Source organism: Brienomyrus brachyistius, chromosome 7 (assembly GCF_023856365.1).
Source record: "Brienomyrus brachyistius isolate T26 chromosome 7, BBRACH_0.4, whole genome shotgun sequence".
NCBI lineage: Eukaryota > Metazoa > Chordata > Actinopteri > Osteoglossiformes > Mormyridae > Brienomyrus > Brienomyrus brachyistius.
Genome location: NC_064539.1, coordinates 32,000,407 through 32,020,064, shown reverse-complemented (window position 1 = coordinate 32,020,064; position 19,658 = coordinate 32,000,407). Strand labels below are relative to the sequence as shown.

Below are 19,658 nucleotides of genomic sequence, written 5' to 3'. Positions count from 1 at the left end.
CTCAGTTAGGGTAGCTGGCATCTCTGTTCTCCTTAATGTGTGATATTTGTGTGTGCGCCCTGCAGTGGGCTGGCATCGCGTTCCAGGGTTACCCCAGCGTTGTCTGACATAATGTTCCCATCACCCTGACCAGGATAAGCTGTTAGAAGTTTGGTGTGCTATTTTTATAAATATAACTATTCTGTAATAATTTATGCATATCTGAGGTATATTTATTTTAAATTGATTTTAATTGCGCAAGTTTTATTAATCAGCAATAGAGATTGCGGGATATTTTTTTCTGGTCTGATCCCGATACTAAAATAAAAATTTTGTGTATTTACTGATACCAGTCCAATATTTTTTTCCCCTTTGTCACGTGCTAAGCATTAAATGACACATTCGTATGGATACATTTCAGTTAACAAGGGAAACTATCTGCATTTAGTGTTGCAGGAGCATTGCTTGAGTATGCTAAGAACAGGAAAATATAATGGTCATGTTGCTCAAATAATAGCTCAAATGTCAAAACTCTACAGGAAGAAATCCAGGGCCAGCATGATTTACACAGCATGGCTTGATTTATTCAGTAACAACTTTAGCAAAAATGAATGGAAATATTTCTTAAAGTGAAAATTGCACAATCTCTTGCTAAATTAAATTAAATTAAATTAATTAATCATGAAATATCTCTGTATGCCCCATCCTTTCCTAGCCAAAAAGTATGTTTAAATTTCCAGTACAAAATATACAGTGGAGAAAGGACAAAACTTTTAACCAAATTTTAGAAAGGATACAAGTGTGAAAACATCTAGTTTCTATAAAATGTACTATGTTCAGACTCCAACTTAGCACTAGCCTTATTTAGATTGTGCTCTGCAGTTTTGCGACGCACATGTGTTGCTGAACAACTAGCCATCATGTAGCCTCACTCCTGGTGCGTCTCACTAAAGCTACAAATACTTTCACGATTTTTCAGGCTATACCTTTGTACTGTAATGGTGATGGAAAATCTCCGCCACCCCCCCCAGATTAGTACCATGTCTAATCAGCAGCTCAGTTAAGCCTATTTCATTAATAACTTAGCCAAATTATAAACCAGTATCGACAAGGACTGAAGTCAATGAGACAAAGCACCAAGCACAGAAGTACTGAACAGGCATTCATATTTCAGCTATAGACATACTGGATTTCACTGAGCATGAACATGCATGTGCGGTATTGTTCTATTCACTGTCTGTTCATGAAGCTGTGACATTCAGCCCATAAAAGGCTCCTAGTTTGTCCGTATCGCTACGTCTAGAAAAGGAGGTGTTATGTGAAGGTTTTTGCGTTGTCCCAAATGTAAGAAAAGATGTTTGTAAGCTGTTTTTTTCAGGTGTTTCTTTGGTCTGAGCTCCTGCGTTGGGGGGCCTTTCATTCAGCATTCAGTTGTAAATTGTTTTATTGAGTTATGTGAAAGCTGGTGCTGTCTCAACCCAGCGCAGCGTCCCTCGTGAATGTCGGTTCGGTCTGTTTCTCAGTGCCACACACATTCGCTTGTGAGCATCATCAGTTTGATGTTTTTCTCAGTGCATCTCAGCACTGCACTGTACTGCTTGTGTTTGGTTTGTTTCTCTGTGCTTTCTCGACCTGTGCGGCATCACTCGTGAGTGTTATCGGTTCCGTGTGTTTATCGGTACCTTCTCAGTCCCGCACGGTGTTCACATGTGAGAGTGTCATCAATTCCGTGTGTTTATCAGTGCCGTTTTCTCAAGTGAGCAGCCCAGTATGATGGCCTGACTCCAGCTGCTTTGTGTTTGCGTCTCTTCCCCAGATCAGACGCAGCGTGGCAGCCTCTTCACGCTCTTCTTATACAGCCCACTGATGGCCTTCCTGTCTGTATGCGGCCTCAGCAGCCTCCGCCAGAGCCTGTGGGACAAGGCCCAGGATCTGCTGCGCAAGGCTTCCCGTGACATCGGGCAGGCGCTTGTGCGCTGCCGCTCCATAGGTACCCCACCTGTGAAGGGCTTACAGGCCACCACGCCTCATCTGTTCACTCCAGGAGCCCCTGTCCTTTCTTTCTGCCTCTCACGCTTCTCCTCTGTACTCTTTCCACAGACCAGGCCTTCCTGCAGTTCTACGGGGACGAGTTCCTGCGGCTGCTCATCATCCGCTTCGTGTTTTGCTCGGCCACACTCCGGCTGCACAAGCTTTTCCGGGTACATACATGTGTACAGTCTAAACATGCTTTTGAAGGGGACATGAATCCATGCCCTGCATCTGCCTGCAAGTAATGCTCAGTTATTGCTCAACACTGAATTTCAAATAAATGTGCAATATGTTTAAATATGAAAATACTGTAATAAATACTATCACTGTGCTGAAACTGTCCTGAAATGATGCGATGTTACAGCTGACAGCACGCATCTCCATCTGTCCCCAGCAGGAGTCGCGCAGCTTTCCCGAGTCGTACCCACAGCTGCCCAAGCAGGACACGGTGGAGAGCAGCCTGCTGCAGAAGCATGTGCTGGAACTTGCGGCCATGCTGGATGTGCAGGACCTGTTCTATGACAGCACGCTGGACACCTACTGACTTGCGCTGTAAAAACACACACACTCACAGGCCTGTTCACACATGCATGCACACAAACACACACACACTCAGAGGCACGCTCACTCACACACACCAAATGCTGCTTCCTACAAGCCAACTCACAAGCATTGATTGGAATTCGGTAGTTTCATTTCTGTTACTTTTTCAGTGACTTTTCCACATCCTCCTGGTTGCTGTGAAGAGGTCATGGCAGCTGTCACATTGCTTTGTTCCCGGTATTAAGAGCTATGCGCTAATAGAACAGAGTGATGTTGCGGGCTGCACACGTGCCACACAGCCCACATCGCGCATGTGAAAACACACACGCACACACACACACTTACATACATACATCACACCTACCAGCAAACAGAGCAGCTTCCTGACTGACAGCAACGTGAACGAAGCCGAGGGCCACTGGGACGACATCACTGCCTGCAAGCAATTGCTGAAGTTTACCTCTGACGTTGCTCGCACAGTCACTCCCAGGCCGACTCCCGTGCTCAGCGGCATCACAGCATGGGCCGTTGGAAAAAGACTGCATCAGATGCACATTCTCACCTGCTTTTTCCAAACATAGTTCTATCCTTGTAGCTTTAGAAACATTCACTTTTTACAAAGTAAATGAATCATGTCTATAAAAGGTTCTGTTTTTTATTATTATCGATGCTGTAGCTTCCCTGCATGCAGAGGTTGGTGTTGCTGTCTCTGTTATTTTCCCGGGGCTGCTGCAGGTTGCCGGTATCATCCTCTGATCCCCTCTGTCTGCTTTCCAAATGGGTCTTCCGGGAGTGACAGTGTCATGTGTCTGTAGAGGTCAGCCAGTTGAGCTTGTTGGCCACGCGTGTGTCTCCGTAGGCGGGCCTGGCAGAGGACATGTATGATGGACAGTTTCACAGTGTGTCAGTAGAGCTTTATGCACAAAGGTCTTCCATTGGTCAGATCATCCCCCTTAAACCTGCACATCAGTCTGTGGCGTGCAGCCTGTCTAGTGTGTGCTACACTGTCTGTACTCCAGCATTTCACAGCCACATTGCCAAGTCCCCAAAATTGGCATGGTCCTTGCGGTGAATGGCACCTGTCCCAGAAACGCAGGAGAAAGCAAGTGGGGAGGCCAGTGCACATAGATACATATGATCATGCAAGAGGAAAAAAGGGAAGGGAGCTGGCATGGACCCCTCCAAAGCCAGTGCCACTGGGCTGGGGGGGAGCTGCACCCCAGGGTCCGCGCTAATGGCCGCTCACATTTATAAATGTATACATATGTATATAAGTGTATAGGTGGTAAACTTGTGAGTGGTCTTGTTTTTAGTATGTATGGGATTTTGTCACAGAATCCATTAAAAGACACTTGTTTGGCTCCATGTCCACTGGAGACATTGTTATTGGACCGTGATACTGTCTGTGCCCCACCCCCTTCTGTTTTGTCAGCTGAGTCTGGCTCCGCCTACATTCCAAGGACAAGAAGGGTGGGCTGATGGGGTGAGGCTTCCCACTGCCCTCCCCACCGTGTGAAGGTGGTGACCCTGGAGCACTTTGGGACTGAATCATTCCTTTGTCTCTTCCTGTGACTTTTTAATCTGTTTTATCTGACTGATGATAATAATAATCATAATAATACCTTGCACTTTACTGTATTGAAATATGAGCCCCTTTTGTTTCTTGTGCTGTTGGTATCAGGCATGTTAGTGACCCCCCTCTCAGTTGTGCTGTTTCTCATACCCCTCTGCACGTGACTGTACCTTTCACCTTGGGACAAGAATACCCACAGGAATTTTTATACGGTCTTAATGCACAGAAGCTGCCTGTCCCTGAATCCCCCAAATGACGGGCTTGTAGGCCACCCTCCAGAAAGTTGCGTGATGCACCCATCTCTGGATTTACAGAATTGGAACAAGTGCTGAGGCATATATTGCCATTTCAAAAATCATTCTCGAGTTCTTAGTTTGTTTTATAGTATAAAAGACAAGTTGAATCGATAAATGAAATTCCAATGGATTAATCACTGCCAGACTAAAAGGAGCATTTCCTAGAATGCAGCAGCTGGAGTAGGGTCAAGCAGCTTGACCCTAACCCTAGGCGGTCTGTCACGGACACCATTGCTCAGTGCCATTTACAGGTGGAACTTCACCGCATCCTTAAAGGTGCCACCTCAGTATCCATTCTTTCTCAAAATGGTCACTGCTTAGTTATTTGTCCAGTGATTGCAGTGTTTGGGAGCTAATAGCACAGATTTATAGGCCAGAGAAAGAAGCACAGGCATATTTATTTGGAGAGCAACAAGGTACTTATCCTGCAAAAAATAAGTTCTCCTCCAGGAGACGACAAAGTGATGGTACTGTGGTGTAAGTGATTGCAAAGTACGCATCACACAGCACTTTTCATGTGTGTAAAATGTGCTCATGGAAGTAACAGCCAACTTTCCTTGATAGCATCTTGTAAAGCGTGAAAAGTGAAAGTGCAGCACTCCAGTGATCCAGGCTGTTTTTTTACACTGTAATTTGTAAGCTGACCTAAAGTGTTACTCAGTTTGTATGGATGATTTTGTCATGGTTCCTACTGTTGCACGAGGGACTGCTATAAAGGTGACAGTGGATAGAGCGTATGCTTCATAAGTTCAGGGTTGGTAGAGTTACTAGTTTAACCAGCTTCATTTTGTTATATTACTTAAGATGTTATGTCCCATTTGTTGCCAAATTATATTATTGTTCATAAAAGAAAAAAATAAACATAAGCATCCCAAAACATGGAACTTTCTTTAAAAAGTTTTAACTGAATGCTATTTAAGAGTAATAAAAGTGGGACTATGTATTGTTTCCTTTGTACAGAGTTCTTCTGGTCTTTGTTTTATGTTCAGTCAGCAAGTAGAATCACTGAGAAACATTGACTGCCTGTTAATATCACTCTAATAAAATAGAACCAGACCTGGGCAGAACTGTGTCTCACTGGTTAAAAGAAACTTTGGAAGAGATTTCTAAACCTACAAGGGAAATGTTAAAATGTCTGCTGAACTGTAGTTGTGATGACAAGGTGGTGGAATACTTGTGTGTATGGAGGATATGTGTGATACCATGAGTGAGAAATGCCTTTCAAGCACTAAAGAACACACCCCACTCCTGCGATCTTCATTTGGCCTTATGTATAAGAAAGGTTACAGTTAGCATATACCGTTTGTCTACTGTATCACCATTAAGTCCCAGAGTGGAAATTATCACGTCATAGCAGACAGCTGCCTTTTTCATGGCTTGCTTTACTTTCAGTAGGGTTTATTAACACTAAGCTTTGAGTAACTGAGAGTACAGAACACATTACATGCAAAATGTCCCACCGCTAATCTAAAGAAGCCCCCGCAGCTCCCATACAGCCAAACCCAGCCCATTTAAGTCCTTTCCTCCATTGAATGGTATTGTTAGTGCATCAGAGCAGAAGCTATTAAGTCCTGTACTTCATTTGGCTGCCCATTCAAGCGACCCACACCACAGATCCTGCAATATAAAATAATATTACCCACACCAGCACTCATAATGAACAGTAATTACTCAGGGTATTAAACAGAATAGATGAAAAGTGTGTAGATCCCAACTGTCAGCCAGTATTTTCATGTCAAGGTTTTTAGCTCAGCACACACGACAGACGAAAAGCTGATATAGTCCCTGATACACAAGCCAGTCAAAATGTTCTGCTCCTGCACACAGGAAGAGAAAAGCAACAATATGACAAGAGCAAAAGGTTTTTGGGAACACCAGGAACAAAAAGATGTTCTGTCCTACAGCACTCCAGTCAAAAACCTCAAACCCACCGGGAATCTTTTCTGTCCCAGGAACTTGAGAGATGGAGCAGATCTCTCGAGAGGAGTGGGAGATCACTCACATCAAGTCTGCAAAGCTGGTTAGATACTGTCCAGTAGATTCAGAGGTGGCATTGTAGCAACAAGTAGTCTCCCAAATACTAACGTACACAAGCAGTGTTTTTATAGCTTTTGTTTTCAATGTTGAAAAATACTGAAAAATAATTAATTCTGTTACTTTTAGTTGTGTGGTTTAAAAATAAAAATATGAACTTGACAAGGACGTGTCATTTGATGTCCCTGCATCATTATTTGTTTTGAACATGCTTGCAGGATGTGAGTATGCAGGTCACTGGGAATAACACACACCAGTATCGGGCTCTTTGCGTTGGGTAAACATACTTACACAGCAATGTAGAAAGTTGACATTTCTATCTTCATGATCCATTTTTGACTATATCTTCAAACTCACCGTATCATAAGATCTGCTCTTCCAGAAGCTGCCTGTAGATGGCAGTGACTTCATTGCAGTTGAGCCTCCACCGGGCTCTGCAGACAGATTGCTGTAAACGGCCTTCACGTATGTCACTGGCCGGTGTCCCAACCCCAAGGTCCCCTAAAGACGGGGCAGGAAGAAAACATTAATTGTATTTCCCTTACAGTTTAGCTACAAAGAGTGCTCTGGGTATAACCTCAGTAAAATGTCACAAGAACAACTAGTAAAAACTTATTTCTTCTGGTGACTGTGACTTCCACCTCCCCATCTGGCAGCCACGAGCTCTTTCTGTTCTTTGATTGAATTGATTGAAAATGTAGCTGCAGAATTCATTAGTTTGCATTGTTAATATCTTCTTCAGAAATTAGGACTTTCTGAAGACATGGAGAGGAAAAGACTTTACTTATCTAATCATATCACACAGCTGCTTCCTGCCCAGATTATCCTGGGATATTTTAATCAATAGATTTATTTAAATAAATCAGATAAATTTTTTAATCTACGACAAATGGATGAGTGATACGGTAAACAGTAAGTTTCACTGTTGCCTGGCCTCCAGGGATGTCTGTTTGAATCCCACCTTTGCTCAGTCTGTGACCTTCTCATGCATGGCTTTCCTCCAGGATTAGGTTATCGGTGGTCCTAAATTACCTGTAGCGTATGATTGTGTTTGAATGTATGTGCCCAGTGATGGACGGGCATCTTGTTCAGGCTGTAACCCAGTAGGTTAGCACACTGTGCCTGAGATTGGACGGTCATCAGATGAAGTTCTAGGGTTGGCATTTCTGATAAAGGTCTTCAACCACCAAATGCTCTGGGAACTTACTGACTCTGCGTCATTTTCATCTTCTTCAAAATAATGTATGTTGATTCGGTTATAAGTGTCTGACGAATAATCAGGATAGGCTCTCACCTGTGTGTCCCTGTGCTGCCTGGGATAGGGTTACCCTGACCAGGATAAATAACAAAATATCCAAGAAGCACTACATTCTGTTCACTCCTTAAGAATGTGTAGAAAAATGCAATTATTTTACATGGTCAAAATGAACTTTTATTTGTTATGAACTTAAAATTCTTCTTTGCCATTTTCTCTTTATTTTTTTCCCCTGTTAGTTTCAGAGAGTTTTCTGGATGCTCATCTCATTAGTCCCGGTTCTGAAGAGAAGATTCCTGCCACCCACATAACTGAGGGGAGGAAGGGGGTGAAGTCAAAGGAAGCCGTCTGCACTCCTCTGAGCTGGATTTCACACCAGTACACGTTGGAGGCTCTACTATGTGACAGGTAAACAGTGTAATATAAGAACAAGCAATGAAGAAGCTTACCTTCAGGGTGAACCTGCATAAATACCCTTGGCTAAACTGTCCTCTTTTAATTATCAAATATAAAAGCTTTTTTGGAAATAGACATTTAAACCGTTTTCTTTTTTAAATAGACGTCTTTTTTTTTATTGTCAGTTTTTCAACTTGTGCTTTTTTTTTACAAAGCAAAGAAAATCTTTGTGATCCGACGATGACAAACCGCTTCAGTCAAAAAATGTGGCACAGATAACAATAATAGGTGCTAAACTGTTTTGGGTGGAGATTTATTAATAAAACTGCAACTCCAGGCATTTCCATTTTGTTTGTTGTTTCTTTGATACACTGTAATACACATGCCTAGCTGCATGGGGGTTGGAGGTGTAGATAATGGTTTTAGTATAGGGTTTCCCAACCTGGTTCTCAGGGACTCACAGATACTCTATGTTTTTGCTCCCTCTCAGCTCCCTGCCAGACAGTCCACATTTTTGGAACAAAAACATGGACTGTCTGCAGGTCCCCCAGGCCCGGACTGGGAAACACTGGGTTAGTAGATTGATAAATTTAACTGTTTGATTTTTTTCCTGAGGCAGAGCAGGTGAGCCAAGATTGTGATTTGGTGGGTCAGCCTGGAAATACATCAGTCAGTACTGTACTTGCCCACAGAAGATCAAGCCACCACAGTCTGTGTGATAGAGCTCAGAATGGCCAGGGTTTGCTGACAGATCTTCATGTCGTTCTCCTACTTGTTCTCCATCAGACAGATGTGCTCTGATATCTGGACTGAACCATCCAGTTGGTTTCAGATTTCACAACCAGGACTCTGTAAGGCATCAGTAAGGATCAGGTGTGATGTCAGACAGTTGTAAGTCTACATTCATCCCCACACATAGAAGGTAGCTCAGGACCTGGCAGCTTCTTACTGAGACACCATTGGTGACCTCAGGGATGACAGGCTGGTAATGAGGGTGGTGTACATTCACACACAGTGACAGGTTCAAACTGATGACATTCTGTTTCCAGCCTGGAAGCACGCTGACTCATCCTCTGGGAGCACCTCCATGGGAATGGAACCGGAAGAACCAGGAAAACAGGTGAGGCCATCGGCAATGGATCCAGCCCCTGCCTGAAGAACCTTAACCCTGGGTCTCATCAACTCGGATGGGATGAATCCTGCATATAGGTAAGAGCCTGTCCTGTTTTTGAAGCCTTCAGTCCCATAAATTTCAGTGTCTCGTGATTGTTTTTAATAGCAGATAATTTCAGCCAACTTCAAAGCATGTATCCAGTTCATGGCACTCATTAAGGGGTAGGCTAGAAAGAGCTGTTTGCACGATGAAAATAGAGCAGCCTGAGAAACCCCCCGAGCCACCCAACCCCCCCAATGGAAGTGTGAGGCGGTGCTGGTATGTGCTGATGTAACACTACACAGGGGGATGCTTTTATCCATAGCTTAGCGTGTGTTTTTGCCATGTATACATAATTTATACATTTTACTGAAGTCATTCATGCAAGCCCCCCCCACATCAAGGAATATGATACCCTCTTTTATAAGTTTGTCAACTGGTGTGGGCCCTGCTGGCGAAGAGAAAGTATAGCATGTGTGTCTGGTAATAGGAACAGGTGAGCTTGCTTTGGGCCAGGGAGTTTAATCTGGCAGAGGTGTATTGAGAGGCTATAGTATACATTCATCAGCTGGACTGTGTTGGCAGTGATCAACTTCACTCAGAAATGGCACTGCAAAGCCCGGTTTTCTTCAGTCAGGCCGTGTGCGGTGGTCAGCTTCACTCAGAAATGGCACTGCAAAGCCCGGTTCATTCTTCAGTCAGGCCGTGTGAGGTGGTCAGCTTCACTCAGAAATGGCACTGCAAAGCCCGGTTCATTCTTCAGTCAGGCCGTGTGCGGTGGTCAGCTTCACTCAGAAATGGCACTGCAAAGCCCGGTTCATTCTTCAGTCAGGCCGTGTGCGGTGGTCAGCTTCACTCAGAAATGGCACTGCAAAGCCCGGTTCATTCTTCAGTCAGGCCGTGTGCGGTGGTCAGCTTCACTCAGAAATGGCACTGCAAAGCCCGGTTCATTCTTCAGTCAGGCCGTGTGCGGTGGTCAGCTTCACTCAGAAATGGCACTGCAAAGCCCGGTTCATTCTTCAGCTTTCATGACTGAAGATTCCCAGGGACCCTGTGACCCTGACCAAGATGAAGGAATGCGTTTATTAAATATTTAATATAGTGACTGTGCATGGTTTAAGTGGTGGTATATACTGCCAGTGCCCACAAGAGCTGTTTCACTGTATTTTTAATAGAATTACTTAATCAAAATAAGTGCACAGACCTTCTGACTCGCTGACACCACATTCCCAAACATTACATCACCTCCGCTACACGCCTGTCTAGTCTGGCAATCAGTTTGTTTATCTTGCTGGCACCGCCCTCTGGCTTGTGGGGACCATCTGTCCACCTCCACGCAGAGCTGGGAGGGTCGGGGGTCTGCTTTTAGACTGTGAAACACGGCAGGCTGGTCCCCCCCACCAACTTGCTCTTTAATACCACAGCCTCTGGCCCTGTGGTGCCCCCATCTGGCAGGTTGAGGCAGGGCCTGGCTCAGTCCACCAGCTTCTGCTCACATTACGGGTTTATTCACGCTGGCTTTCTAGTGTCTCGACTTTCTTAGTGCCCCCATTTGAGTCACAGCTCTCTAGCGCCCTCTTTTGAGGAATCACAAAACTGAGGCTTTCCAGAAGATGACGGCATTGTTTCTGGGTCATGTGCAGACCACGAGATGACAGTGCAGGCACAGACGCACCTTTCAGCAGCATTTTAATCACTGGCCAAATCTTGCTCTGCTCTGAGTCCGCCAAAGGCTTCCACAAGAGAAAAGCTAACTGTAGCCTCAGTATGACACATCCATCCATCTCCTGGAGCTTATCCCAGCCTGAATGAGTTAGGGGCACACCCTGGCCAGCAAGCCAGTGCCTTACAGGGTCAGACAGGATTGAGGAACACGATGTGTAAAACTCCCCCTTCTGGCCAAAAACATAACAGGACCCCACCCACCCATCCTGACTTGGACAATCGAACCATCAAAGAGTTTGAATGACAAGGCGAGGCAATCTTCCCTGAGTGATATCTATGTGTGGTCATCACCTTTGACCTTGACTTCCTGACTGTCTGCTATCAAACATGTGCAGAGACAGAAAATGCAAATATGCAGCAAAGGTATCGATACAGAACAGGATAGAATAAATCCAACATCAGGAAGGGAGCTGCTTTGTATAGCCATTGATGAGAACGCTGCCCTTTACACTGTTAAATCTTTATCTGCTCTGATTACAGCAGCTCTGCAGAGTGCAAAAATTTTTATCTGCGGTTATTGAGCTGAAGGTCCCCATTAGCACGTGATATTTCAGAGGAACAGCTGCTCTTTCTCCAAAACGTAAAACAACCAGCTGAGGACTTGGGGATGGTGTGTGGTACATTGGGCCCCTATGTCTGCGACCGGAAGTTCACTGGGCTAGGCCCATATGTCTGTGATCAGAACGTCACTGGATTAGGCCCCTATGTCTGTGATCGGAACGTCACTGGGCTAGGCCCCTATGTCTGTGATCGGAACATCACTGGGCTAGGCCCCTATGTCTGCGACTGGAACTTCACTGGGCTAGGCCCCTATGTCTGTGATCGGAACGTCACTGGGCTAGGCCCCTATGTCTGCGACCGGAACGTCACTGGGCTAGGCCCCTATGTCTGCGATCGGAACATCACTGGGCTAGGCCCCTATGTCTGTGATCAGAACGTCACTGGATTAGGCCCCTATGCCTGTGATCAGAACGTCACTGGAACAGGCCCCTAAGTCTGGGATCAGAACGTCACTGGGCTAGGCCCCTAAGTCTGGGATCAGAACGTCACTGGGCTAGGCCCCTATGTCTTTGATCGGAACGTCACTGGATTAGGCCCCTATGTCTGCGACTGGAACTTCACTGGGCTAGGCCCCTATGTCTGCGACCGGAACGTCACTGGGCTAGGCCCCTATGTCTGTGATCGGAACATCACTGGGCTAGGCCCCTATTTCCTCGACCAGAACGTCACTGGGCTAGGCCCATATTTATGTGATCAGAACGTCACTGGGCTAGGCCCCTATGTCTGTGATCGCAACGTCACTGGGCTAGGCCCCTATGTCTGTGATCGGAACGTCACTGGGCTAGGCCCCTATGTCTGCGACCGGAACGTCACTGGGCTAGGCCCCTATGTCTGTGATCGGAACGTCACTGGGCTAGGCCCCTATGTCTGCGACCGGAACGTCACTGGGCTAGGCCCCTATGTCTGTGACCGGAACTTCACTGGGCTAGGCCCCTATGTCTGTGATCGCAACGTTGCAGTTGTGGGGGGGGGGGGGGTCATATAATTAAGAAATACTTTTCAGAAAAGGGGGGGCTGACCTGACCTGAGCACCTGTGTGGTGGTAGGGATGTAACCTGACTCAATATTTTTGCACATCCAGTCAAAGGTCAGCAAACAAGTCTCAAAGTCTAATAAGCTGTAGTTCTACAGTGCCTCTACAGTGCCTCTACAGTGGCGAAGGCTGATGGTGGCGAGGCTGTATCAGGTCAGGCTGCATGACTCTTTCCAGATAATGCGGATTTCCCCTATCGGCACAAATACAGCACCTCTATCCTAATCCACACTATTTTCTGCTGCTGATGGGCCCGCTTGGTCCACACACGGCTGCCAGGTAGCATTTTGCCAGATAGGTTCTGTTCTTGATTGGGCTCAGGACCATGTGCAAATGGGGGGGGGCATTCTAGGTCTGGCATTCAGATACAACCACATGGTTCCTCTGCAGGTGCTACTAAATGGGATCATGTGAGGATCCAGACCTCCAGAAAAGTGCTTTTCAGGGTGCTCCAGTTTCACCGGCCCATAACTCGTCACTGCAGGTTTGGGACCCCTGCACTCCCAGCCACCAACAACACCCCGACTAACTAAATCTGGCTCAGGTAATCCCCCTTTGGGTAGGGAAGGGCCAGCAGGTAGTTCAGTTAAAGAGCCAGGCGTAGGTCTCAGAAGGGGGCCGGTCTTCTGCCTGGGCCTTCAGACTGTCTCAGTATCGCCCCACAATGCATGGGTGCAAGAAATGCAGAAAGAAGACCACTTTTCATCAGAGAAGAGAATAATCAGTAAGCTTTATTGGAGCTAACACCTTACTGCATGGGGGGTAGCTTAGGGCCTGGTCTTCATTCTGGTCCTGCCCCCTCCTAAAGTGATGTCACATATTGCAGAACACGTGCTGGAGGTGGGGGCAGCCATTAGTGTTAAACCTGGAGGACTCTCGGCAAAGCCCCCCAACCAGACACAATTACACACGGCCGTTAGCATTTAACCAAGCACACCTCTGTACAAACATAATGATGATAAGCATGATGATGAAGAGGAACAGGGAAAAAATGAACAAATGAAGAAAATACAAAACTGATTCCAAGGGACAGCGCCAAGTCCTGTACACCCTGCAGATCCGTCACCATTCCCTATGGCGCAAACACTCGCGTTTTCCACTCCAAAAGCACAAAACAGAAACAAACGAAGGCAGGCAGGGTGCTGGAGAGAGATCTGGCGCTAGCCCCGATGTGGCTAACAGCAGCGTCCGACACCACATCTGCCACGGGCACGCAGCATCGGCGGGGAGGCTCCCATTCACTCTCCTTTTCTAAAAACAGTTTTATATTCAAACTCTCCTCTGTCCAATCGACATGTGTCGCCCCCCGGAGGGCGCGGTGTGTGTTTGCACGCGTCTGTTCTTTCTGCCTCTCGAAAGAGAGTCCTTCAGACGGTTTTCCTGGAGGTGAGAACCCGGACGATGGACCCTAAGCCGCCAACTGCAAAGGCCTGTGAGTAAAAGGATAAAGAAAACCATTCTGAGAACAAGATAAATGCCTAACCAACCCCCCATATGGTCTGTGTGTCATGGGAGCCATGTCCCACGAGGGAGGACTGCCTCTCCCAGAGACTCTGCCTCGACAGGAGTTGTAGGAATCAGAGAAACCAGAAGCAACCCTGGCATGTCTCTGTTCTAGCCACAGGAAAATCAAAAGTCCAAAAACTTCATCAGCCCAAATGTGCAGGGGTCTGTCAAACACTGTGGCAAAGTCCCCCCCTCGCCAAAAGGGGCACCTACCTTCTCATGCCACTGCAGCAGGATGGCACTGCTGTTGTCGGAGGGCTTCTCGAAGCCCCTGTAGATGTACTTCATAAGCAGGTCCACGCCATTCCTGTCCAGCGAGCGGACGGCTTGCTCAATGTCACCAGCCCTGAATGACGTCAGCACCTTCAGCACAATGGCCTGGGCGCGCTCCTTTTGGGTTGTGGAGAAGGGGGTGGAGACAAGGAGGAGAATGCCGTTTACAGCGGGTCCGAATGTGCGGAGGAAGCAGTTATGGCACAGTTATATCTGCACTGTCTACCTGGCCAGGGCTTTACCGAGAAGCTTTCTGGAAAACCTCTAACTACCTGCTCTGGGAGGATCAGAGCTACTGATAGCTGACCAGCAACTGGCTCCAACAAGAGTGATCAATAGTTTATAGCAGCTGATGCAGATGTGAGTTACAGGTCAACAACTGCATTCAAATCAATAACAACACTCATATCTTTAAGCAAGCCAGAGGAGAACCGTCTTAACACGGGTGCAAATTAGGGTTAAACACTAGTGTGAACGCCACATGCAGGACTACCTCAGCAGAGCCAGGGCCAACAGGAGCATGGTTACCTTAACAGCCGGGTTCTTCGTGTTGAACGGAGGGTTCCTCAGGGCGATGTGGAAGGCGGTCATCATGTCCCCAGTGCATCACGGCTCATTAAGGAACCAGCAAAGTGCAACAACGTTCAGGCGGAGATGGGGTCATGTTCACTTACTGCTACCACACAGAAAAGCGATGTTCAGGCACATACAGCCATGTGTCTGACAGTGTCAGGAAGACTGGGGCATCCAGTGGAGGTCCCCCAAAAAGGGACAGCTGCCACTTTCACTGCTACATAAATTAGCAGGTAGGTAATGCAGATGTGTGAGAAAAGTAGCTCAGATATGAACAGCCAGCCTCTAACCAAGACCCTTTGTAATCAGCTAAGGAAAAGAACTGCTGAGTAAGTGTGAGGTTCTTCCACCAAGTGAAGGAGGCTATGGTGTCCAGGCCTTTGCGATCTGTGGAATAGAGAAAATTAGCACTGAGTTGCTTAGGGCACCACCTTCTGAGGGGGTGCTGACTTAGCAAGCCAATTTCACTTTGTCTTGGACAGGATGAAGCTTGCCGAGTGCTCCACAAGGGATCCAACCAGCCCTGGCTGATCTAATGGGGGTGGAGCCAAAGAGTAGGGGCTGCTGGGTACCCCAGGGTGTGTCACAGCAACTCCACCCACCAAGAGAGCTGGGCCACTTTGCCTGTGAGCGAGACTGAAGTTGCCATGAGCAGTACGTTTCTGAGGCTGCACGCTCATGTGATTTACGAGTACAAACCTGTCACACAGACTGTAGGCAGGACCCCAGCATCGGTGAACAAGCGGGAATCCTCGCTGGTGCACATTCCTCTGGGCCTGGTTTAACCTCCCGGCTGGGTCTAACCCAACCGGCCGCGTTCTTTGAATCCATGCTGCACCACATGATAATGCACTGAAGGAGGCCTCCTTGCCTGTCTCGGTTGACAGGAATAGGTTTTGCAGAGAAATGCCTTCTATTTAAAGGTTGAAGGACAGCCTGTACGTGGGTGAGAGGCAGGCCGTCAGGTCGAACGGGAAGAACGATCAAAGCATCTGCTGTGCAATCCAAACTGCGTCAGGAGTCCACATTCACATTGCCCAAAAAATGTCAGTGGGCCGGAGACACCCAAAAAAAACAAAAAGCCACACCGTCGCATATGTCAGTATAACCATCCACATCATCCGGCTGCACACGCATACACACAGAAACATCCACATCATCCGGCTGCACACGCATAAACACAGAAACATCCACATCATCCGGTTGCACACACATACACACAGAAACATCCACATCATCCGGCTGCACACGCATACACACAGAAACATCCACATCATCCGGCTGCACACACATACACACAGAAACATCCACATCATCCGGCTGCACACGCATACACACAGAAACATCCACATCATCCGGCTGCACACGTATACACACAGAAACATCCACATCATCCGGCTGCACACGCATACACAAAGAAACATCCACATCATCCGGCTACACACGCATACACACAGAAACATCCACATCATCCGGCTGCACACACATACACACAGAAACATCCACATCATCCGGCTGCACACGCATACACACAGAAACATACACACACAAAGATTAGGTATCTATAAGTTTGTGGGGACTCTCCATTGATTTCTATGAGCACAACTCTAACCCCAACAATGATAACCTGAACCCTAACCCTAACCCTAACCCCACAACATCAAAAAAGGAAGTTTTTATCATTGTGGGGACATCCGTTCACACAATGTAATATATACATAACCCCCACACACAGACAGACACAACAGCCTTGGCCCAGGACACAACTTCCAACTCAGAGGCAGATGACCAGCAGTAAAACCATTCCAGCAACACACTTCCTGTTCTGTTCACCGTCCTACAAGGATACAGCAATCAAAAGGTCCATAATTAGGACAACGGCACTGTAATGTGTGCATGTGTGTGTGCCCTCATGCACATATGCGTGTACGTGTGCATGTGCCCCCATGCACATATGCGTATACGTGTGCATATGCCCCCATGCACATATGCGTGTACGTGTGCGTGTCCCCATGCACATATGCGTGTACATGTGCATGTGTCCCCATGCACATATGCGTGTACGTGTGTATGTGTGTGTGCCCCCATGCACATATGCATGTACGTGTGCATGTGTGTGTGCCCCCATGCACATATGCGTGTACGTGTGCATGTGTGTGTGCCCCCATGCACATATGCATGTACGTGTGCATGTGCCCCATGCACATATGCGTGTACGTGTGCATGTGCGTGTGTCCCCATGCACATATGCGTGTACGTGTGCATGTGTGTGTGCCCCCATGCACATATGCATGTACGTGTGCATGTGTGTGTGCGTGCACCACTTGTAGCAAAAGTGTGTCTGAACAACAATATATTTTTAAAATGTCAACCTTCAGTAAGCAGTTTCTCACTGGAGTACACAGAGCTCCCCAAAAGGGGTCAGGGTGAGGAAGGAGCCCCCTCTCCTTCCCACCCCTCCACTGCCCCACAAAGATGTCCCAGATAGCTTTGAAAGAAACTTATTTTTCTGTGCCAGGATGAGAGAGTGAGAGAGACAGGGAGAGAAGAAGAGTAATTATGCACCAATGATAAGGTGTAGGCTGCATGGCATATTCCCGCCCTGGGCACACGGGCCGAGCGGCGCTACCACCCAGCTGCGACTGGGCAGGGGCCCTCCCCTAGGGCGACTGCCATTGGGCCCCACCTTGTCAATATGGGGATAATGTGGAAACCCAACCAGCTGCAGGCAAATTCATCACCCTGACAGCCTCATGTGCCACGCCCAGGGCCCCCTTTGATACGGTTCCAGCCATGACCTCATGCCGACCTGCTCTGGCTCACTGGCCCAAAATCTGGACAGGCAGAAACACTAAGCAATAATCCAGGTCGTTCTTCATTCAAAGTCTCCAATTCCCAGCATCACCCCCAATCATGAGAGCCGAATGACCCGCTGAGATACACATACATTTATTCAGAGCCCTCACTTACGCTGAATGAATCCTGACTGGACTATTCTTCTCTTCCCAGTGTACCCAGAATTCTTCTTTGAATACATATGTTAATATAACAAACTATCAGACACAACAAAAAGTACTACATTTTAATACAAAGTGAAGGCAAACAGCACACTGCCCAGACCATCCCGTTTTTAACCTACTGGAGCTGCCAAGATTTCAAGTGAGGTGTGAGAAGTGATCCAGAACATATCACCAGATCACAGCCATCATGATGCCTGACTGTGCCAGATCTCACCGCCTTCTAAACCCTCAATACACTATATGCAGCTGTAAGGAAAGCCTGCTACCATTTCTATAGCAACTTATAAACCTCACCTGAAACTACTTCTGGGGCAGGAGAGCGGAATGCGAGAGTACAATAAACTGTGCAGATCGGTATAACGTCCACGGGTGTGAACTAGACATGTCGCCCACGACGGAAAGTGATTCTAATAGTGTTACTGACACGTTTATATACACAAACTGAAGCTAATGATTTCTTTATATAAATAAGCTGATACTAAGCTTTGGATTTTATTAAAACGTGAACGTAATGTTGTCTAAAGCGCTTACACATAGCCCGTTTAAACCGCAAAGAAGAAATTATGTAAATACTTTACCACAGCGGGGTATGACACAAAATAAGCAACCGTGCCTCATTGTGAAATGACCTCTAAATTTCCTCTGCAGCGAACTGACGTCTCTTTTCAGAGAAGTGGGCCGACCTGTTTCTAGTCGGGGAACTGCAGGTAAGTCACCTGAAAGCTCGCTATCTTGCCGGCGGCAGCGCGGTGCGGATTTAACACAGGGCAGTTCTGTGTGCAGTTTGCGATCAGCCTGCGGCCGCCGGCGTACTGCTTAAAACAGGCACAGAGCCCGGTTCGGGCGTATTTTAAGAGGTTTAACGAAAGTGCCGGGTGTGCATACAACTGCAACCGCTTTCCATGGAGCAAATCCCCAAGCAGCTGCTAAATTCAGCACCGCCGTGCAGCAGCCGGAGCGGTCTGCTTGTCTATGGAGTGACCAACCCGGCGCCACATTAACCTTTTAAGGGCCAGCATGTGACAGATCGAGGTTTATGTGCAAGGACTGTTGGGTCCGACATTTAGCAGTGCGCCAACGGGTACCGGGCACCAGCACTCCGATTAGACAGACGCACTTATGCGCTGACATTATATGCGTATATAAATATACGTGCTGTTCTGTAGGTATGTCTGATGACTCTCTACGGTAAAGGATATTTCCTGATCAGGTTGTCCACCTCCGCGGAGTCCGGTCCGAGGTGCTCCGCCGCCTCATCCTGATCGTCCACGAATTTGTTTTCGTCGTACTCGTCGATGTCCACCCTGCGAAACCGCGACGACAGCGTGTTCCTCGCCATTCGGGCCGGTGGCCGTGCTCTGAGCCCGGGCGGCCGAGAGTAGGTGCCGCAGTCGGGCGTAGCGGCGATCCGGTACGGCACTGATCGCGGATAGAGCCGGGGAGAGCGCGGCTCCCGAGTGCTGCGAGCGGCTGCCTGGGTCCCTGCGTGCGCACTTACACAAACACACACACACATACACAGTCAGTCAGTCACTCCCTCCACTCCTCCCTCTCTCGCTCTCTCTCCCTCCTTCACTCACTCTCTTTTCGGGGTCTGCGACTGTCCCAGCTGATGGTGTTCACTGCGGAAACGGAATTACCTCACGGCCCGGTCCCGAGTCTAAAAACTCTCAGGACAGATGCAGCGGGAGGTTCACCGGTGCCCTA

At 47.5% G+C, this 19,658-nt stretch overlaps 2 protein-coding genes and 1 long non-coding RNA gene across 9 annotated transcripts in view; 2 read left to right on the top strand and 1 right to left on the bottom strand.

Moving 5' to 3' along the window:
* Positions 1-5,483, top strand: part of LOC125745951 (protein SCAI-like) — a 32,173-nt gene extending 26,690 nt beyond the window's left edge. For 4 of the 7 annotated variants that reach the window (XM_049019284.1, XM_049019285.1, XM_049019281.1 and 1 more), the window contains exons 15-17: positions 1,796-1,969; positions 2,080-2,180; positions 2,405-5,483. In XM_049019284.1, coding sequence (XP_048875241.1) covers positions 1,796-1,969; positions 2,080-2,180; positions 2,405-2,554 — 425 coding nt within the window. In that variant the 3' untranslated portion in view covers positions 2,555-5,483. The remainder of the gene's footprint in view (positions 1-1,795; positions 1,970-2,079; positions 2,181-2,404) is intronic. The other 3 variants (XM_049019287.1, XM_049019286.1, XM_049019283.1) reach the window with 1 other exon arrangement.
* Positions 5,484-8,962: 3,479 nt separating this feature from the next.
* LOC125746106 (uncharacterized) lies at positions 8,963-10,112 on the top strand. Its single transcript, XR_007398849.1, has 2 exons — positions 8,963-9,907; positions 9,973-10,112. It is a non-coding gene; the product is annotated as an uncharacterized LOC125746106 (long non-coding RNA).
* A 3,180-nt stretch (positions 10,113-13,292) lies between these two features.
* LOC125746104 (actin-related protein 2/3 complex subunit 5-like protein) lies at positions 13,293-19,509 on the bottom strand. The gene is made up of 4 exons (XM_049019746.1): positions 19,151-19,509; positions 14,887-14,959; positions 14,299-14,475; positions 13,293-14,009 (listed from the first exon to the last, which is right to left on the bottom strand). Exons 1-4 carry the CDS (start codon positions 19,465-19,467, stop codon positions 13,947-13,949), a joined length of 630 nt encoding a protein of 209 aa, XP_048875703.1. The 5' UTR covers positions 19,468-19,509; the 3' UTR covers positions 13,293-13,946.
* Between the last annotated feature and the right edge of the window lie 149 nt (positions 19,510-19,658).